We start from the raw sequence: 5,954 nt of genomic DNA on the forward strand, positions 1-5,954 counted from the left end.
TATCTGGCGTAGAAGGAACACTGCATTTCATAAAAAGAACATTATAAAAACTGTAAAATATGGTGGTGGTAGTGTGATGGTCTGGGTCTGTTTTGCTGCTTAAGGACCTGGAAGACTTGCCATGATTAAAGGAACTATGAATTCTGCTGTCTACCAAGAGATCCTGAAGGAGAATGTCCGACCATCTGTTCGTGTACTCAAGCTGAAACGAACTTGGGTTCTGCAGCAGGACAATGATCCTAAACACACCAGCAAGTCCACCACCGAATGGCTGAAGAAAAACTACATGAAGACTTTGGAGTGGCCTAGCCCAACTCCTGACCTGAATCCTATTGAGATGTTGTGGTATGACCTTAAAAAGGCCGTTCATGCTCGAAAACCCTCTAATGTAACTGAATTAGGACAATTCTGCAAAGATGAGTGGGCCAAAATTCCTCCAGGACGCTGTAAAAGCCTCATTGCACGTTATCGCAAACGCTTGGTTGCAGGAGTTGCTGCTAAGGGTGGCCCAACCAGTTATTAGGTTTAGGGGGCAATCACTTTCTCACACAGGGCCATGATGGTTAGGATTTTTTTTCACCTTTAAGAATAAACACCTTCATTTACAAATTGCATTTTGTGTTTACTTGTGTTGTCCTTGACTATTGTTTAAATTGGTTTGATGTTCCGAAACACTTAAGTATAAAAAACATGCAAAGGAACAGGAAATGAGGAAGGGGGCAAACACTTTTTCACACAACTGTAGCTCGATCTTAATGGAAAAACCCTGCTACAACCCACACTGGTTCACCATAATCTACAAAAGAACTACTTCCATGTCCCTGTTCTGCAGGTATTCCACAAGTGTCCCTTGTTTAGAAGAAGTCTCCAAGCTTATCCTGCCTTGTACTGACCAAAGTTGGAAAAAGAGTTATCTAGCTGATGGGATCTTACCTAGCTACTGCGCATATGCAACTCCCAACAAAGATAGTATGGAAGTGAGATGTCTCCCTCTGTAGCTAAAACAAGTGAGATGTCTCACTCTGGAGCTAAAACAGAGACTTAAACACACAGCGTGGAAAGAGGATATGCAACAATGTGCAGTACAACAACAATATGCTGTTTTATGAAAATGAAAACATGTAAACCTATTCTGGTATAACCTCTAAATACAATTATGAACCTAAAAACGAGCATAATATGGAATGCTAAACGGTGAAGTATCCGTTTAAGCACTCATTCTGATCTCCTTTTAGCAACATTCTTGCTAATCCCAAAGTTGTTTACACACTGTTAGCTACTTTACTTTAGCATTTGCTTCTCTAATTTGCCGGCTCTCTGTTGATTAGCTCGTCAAATGTTAAGCTGTTATGTCTGCCTATGTCTGCAGGCTGACCAAATGTAACGTGAACTGCTGTCCCCTTGCAGTAGCCGGAATGCCAGGGAGGTTGAGTGACTGTCCAAAAGAAGCACAGCCAATCAGATGTCAGATGCATGGAAAGGGGATGGCAAACTACTTAGTAATTAAAGTTAAGGATAAAAAATTCACTTGTGCTGATTAATGTGGCTCAGGGGTCAAACTTACCTCTCCAACAGAAAATGAACAGCAGGGCACAGATTTTAGTCATTATAGTTCTGCTAGTGAGTTGGTTAAAATAGCTTTGAATGCATAGGAAAACCAAATTGCAACTCATTACTTTAATCGTCGATATACGCAAATCGGCACAAGCCTAACACACAGACACACACATTTACAACTATTTACAAGTTAAAGTAGATACACAAGTAAGATATCTATCATTTCTTCAGTCCATTCACACCAACTCCTTTCTCTTAGCCATCAATATATTTTACTTTCCAATTTCATTCAGCACTTCAACTATCAGGTCTCAGACATGGGGCTCCTGATATGAAAAAACATTTAAGGAAATAAATAGACCCTTCTGTCTCCCTCCATTTCACCATCACCTCAGGAGATAAGATGACAGAAACTGTTCATCTTCCAAGGTATGAAAATGAATGATGCCGGAGGATATGGAAGATGTTACAGACTACTGGCTTAGTAAACTATATTCAGCTCTTTACCTGAGAAAACTTTATGAAAAGTAATATTCCAATAGTACTAAAGCAAACATGTAATGCTGCTTCTTTGGTAGTTATTATTTTAAAGTTATCAAAGTGATTGCTTTAATTCCTGTTTAGGTGTCTGCATTGACATTATTAAGTGGTAAGCTTGAAGGACACACAGTGATACTTCATACTGCACTGCACTAAAAAAAACGGCAAAATTGACAAAGGCACTCAAAAAGTAATGGCTAATGCATTCTTTATGAAGTTCAACATGAGCAAGGAATATTAAAGTATGAGAAAATTGAGAAAGTTTGTTGTAAAATGAAATTCCCCTGTAATGGGGGGAAAGTGATACCTTCGTTCTTACCTTCCTCCCACCCCTGGGGGCTTCCTGTCTTCTTTTCGCTTTTCTCGTTCCGTCCCTCACGCAGGTCCCCGGCAGCCACTATGCTCCATGTGAACTCTGGGATACCCTCCTGGTGCTGGTAGCATGCTCTGCTATTGCCAGGGCATTGGTTATCTGGTTAAATACATACAATACATTACATTTAGAAATGTGTCTATGGCTAGACCACTGAAATGTGTACACAAAAAGTGTCATCAAGTTTGTTTTAATAAAACAAATAATTCAAAACAAGTTTCGGCAGAGGCACATATATTTCAACAGGGGCTATTATAATGCTTTAAATTGTTTATTCTAATTAGTAAATTCAACCTTTAATTACATATACTGCCAGGGGGAAATGTATTTAATAGAATAAACATAATGTCGCAGCAGAAGGATCTTTGGTCAATTTTGATTGAAGGTCTACAGTTTCAACAAAAAAGATACTGGCTCTTTAAATACAATCTAAACAGACTTTTTAAACTGTTGATAAATTTGCAAACATACAGCTTCATTTGACCAAAACTTTAAAAGATCAGCCAGAAGAGTTAACAACAGGCTCAGGGAGGAAGAACCTTGTCAGTTGGTTATTTTGTATTTTCAGATATAATGGCCTCAGACTTTTTGGTTGCACATTATCATTTTGTGTCAGAACATGAAGCAAAACAGCTTTAATAGCAGCACAACTCTTGGTGCATAGTGCAGACTGTTTCACTGGCAGGAGTGGAGGGGGGTTATACAAATGCAGTGTTCATTTAAACATTGCTGCTGTCAAGACTAGGGCAGGGTGTAATAAAAGTCTGCTCCCAAAAATCTGCTCAGGGACAAAATAAAGGGTCAGCTCTCCTCCCACTCAACCTCTCTCGGTCTCTATCTTTGCCTCCATCTGTCCTTCCCTCCCTGTGGACAGACCTCATGGAGACTTATCCCTGTGGTTCGGTAAATCGCTGTTTGAGGAGGCTTGGTCACTTTCAAACGACTTCTCACACTAGACTCTGGGGGAGGTGACCTAAAGTTTTGTATAATCATTTTTCTATACCTATTTCTTTAATAATTTTGCTTTTCTAAATTAAAGTGGTCAGAACCAGGCCTGGGTTTAACAGGGTGTTTGACTTGATTACACATGTAACTGATATTTCAATAATGATCACATTGTTATAAACATGCAAACACTTTTGTCTAATAATGCTCACTGCATTAGGCTGCTATTAAAAGCTCACCACGATTAACAAATAAAATTAAGAAAAAAGCAATTCTGTGCACCCGAAAGGTAACAAAGTGCAAACAAAAGAATGACTACAACTAATCATGTTACAGGTAGGCCTGCACAATTAATCGTTGTTAAAAAAAACAACGCAATAAAATCGCAATCTTGATCCACGACTTAATTTATAAATAACGTTTTTTTTTTTTAATGACTTCGATTCTCATTTAATTTTACGAGCCAACTGCATCACAAACGCTAATGCTTTCTTCTGTGAGTTTTAAACTCAATAAATAGACTGTATGAAATAGGTTTTAAAGCGCTGCAATGCTCTCCCTTCTCTTTAGTGAAGCCTCTATGTTTACAGGCTTGTAGTGATGACTAATGTGCTATAAGTGCCAAAAAATCTGTTTGGTACTGCCAATTTGCTTTTGTTTTGTTTTGTCATGGTTCATGTGTGCAAAAAACATTACATTTTGTGAGAACATTTTTTGACAGAGAATCGCGATATTAATTCTGAGCTAAAAATAAATCGTGATTCATATTTTTTCCTGAATCGTGCAGGCCTAGTTACAGGTCATAATGAAAATTATGGGAAATCATCAATGCAAAGAACAATAAACCTGACCAATAAAATGAGCAACAGTTTTTTGGAGGCACATTTATCATACTTAAGGTAGACAAGATTACCAAGCCAAAATCATGAGATCAATACAGTAGATACAATACATTGTTACGCAGTGCTACAACTACAGTCTAGGTAGGCACCACAACTGGGAAAAGCCACAGTTTGTACTTTCTCAGCAATTGCTAAATAGTTACACAGTGCTGAGATCTTGGAGACTTTCCCATATTGTCCCGTCTCTAAGAAATCAGAAGCAATTTCAAGTATTGATTTTACAGCAAAAGCACTAACTTCTTTTGTTTGTAAAAAAGTTTTGGTTTTAGCCTTTATAACCCTAATACCACACTTCTTACAGCAAAGCCTGAACTTTATTCATGATAACAGTGCTGCTGTTCTTCAGATAAAATACTTTCTAATAGAACACAGAGAGTGTGTACCAGTGCCACACAGGGCTGCTGCGATTGATTTCATGTTTGAGTTTTAGTATACATTAATAAACTATGTAACAACAGATCTTCTCAAGATGGTACAATTCTGCAGAAGACATGGCTTGGGCTGGCAATCCTAAATTATCTTAGATCTTAGAAGGTATGATATGCAGTGCTTTCCTTAAGAAACTATGTATTGACAAGTATAAAAGTAACCCCTCTCAATTATGATCACATATTGATTGCCCCCTGGCTGTGGTATGAGTCATACATGGCTCTGAAAGGGCAAAGAACCTATTGTTTTTGTAAGGATTACTTTTACAAGTGCTTTATTTAAGGGGGCTCAGAATGCACGAGAACTTTAAAAAATGTGCACACGTCAGACCTGGTGAAAATTGCTGTAAAAAGTTCTAAAGTTCTGTAGTTATTGGGTATGAGTGTCGCCAGGGGGCTTCATAAGGCGTGGATGGCCTTAACTTGGACATGGCTGCCCCAATATCCACCAGATTCATGACAAAAAGATATTGAAAAAATGTTGACAGTTGAAAAAATGGTCAAGATATAGAGGACCGACTTCCTTCCTCAAGAGCCGAAAGATCGGTCAGACTGCCTTTTCGTCACATACCTAAGAATACAACTATTAAAAGGTAATGGATAAAGTTGAAGCTAACGGAGCTAACATTAACTTTAGCTGTCTCCATGAAGCTCCCAGCTAAGCTCATATAACTCATGACGCAGTTAGGAACAAGAATGTGCTTCATAATGATAACGTAAGCATTTTGGCTCGGTGGATGTCAATTTTAAAGTCACGTTAAATGGGTGATAGAATGCAAAACCGAGTTTACCTAGTCATATTTAAATAACGACAGGTGAGTAAAACAAGATTAAAGGGAACCTCAAAGTTCCATTGACGCCTCTTTTCTATGCAAATCTCACAATTTGAAACTTCCGCTGAAAACTGCCAAATCCCAACAAAGCTAATAGCCGCGTCAACTTGGTGGCAGTACCTTTACCAGCTCAAGTCTGTAACTTTGTCACGCCCCAAAATGTACATACAGACCACTGGTCTGATATTAGCTGGTGTTCTGAATATAGGTCGTCCAGATCTCACACACTAGTTTAGCTGCGAGCTGTGCATTTCCACGGGAATTACAAAGAAGAACGTTTGGAAGATTATCCAGTTCTGCCTGCAGAACTACAAGCACATTTTTTAAATAAAATTATATTAAAAGTATTTAAATTTGTTATCTTTTGTATTACACG

At 38.4% G+C, this 5,954-nt stretch overlaps 1 protein-coding gene across 1 annotated transcript in view; it reads right to left on the bottom strand.

Moving 5' to 3' along the window:
- The window catches only part of alk (ALK receptor tyrosine kinase), a 305,956-nt gene that overhangs the window by 169,363 nt on the left and 130,639 nt on the right, over nt 1–5,954 (bottom strand). Inside the window, exon 3 of the mRNA XM_034857394.1 lies at nt 2,417–2,569. Coding sequence (XP_034713285.1) covers nt 2,417–2,569 — 153 coding nt within the window. The remainder of the gene's footprint in view (nt 1–2,416; nt 2,570–5,954) is intronic.

The sequence above is a fragment of the Etheostoma cragini genome, chromosome 20, assembly GCF_013103735.1.
Source record: "Etheostoma cragini isolate CJK2018 chromosome 20, CSU_Ecrag_1.0, whole genome shotgun sequence".
NCBI lineage: Eukaryota > Metazoa > Chordata > Actinopteri > Perciformes > Percidae > Etheostoma > Etheostoma cragini.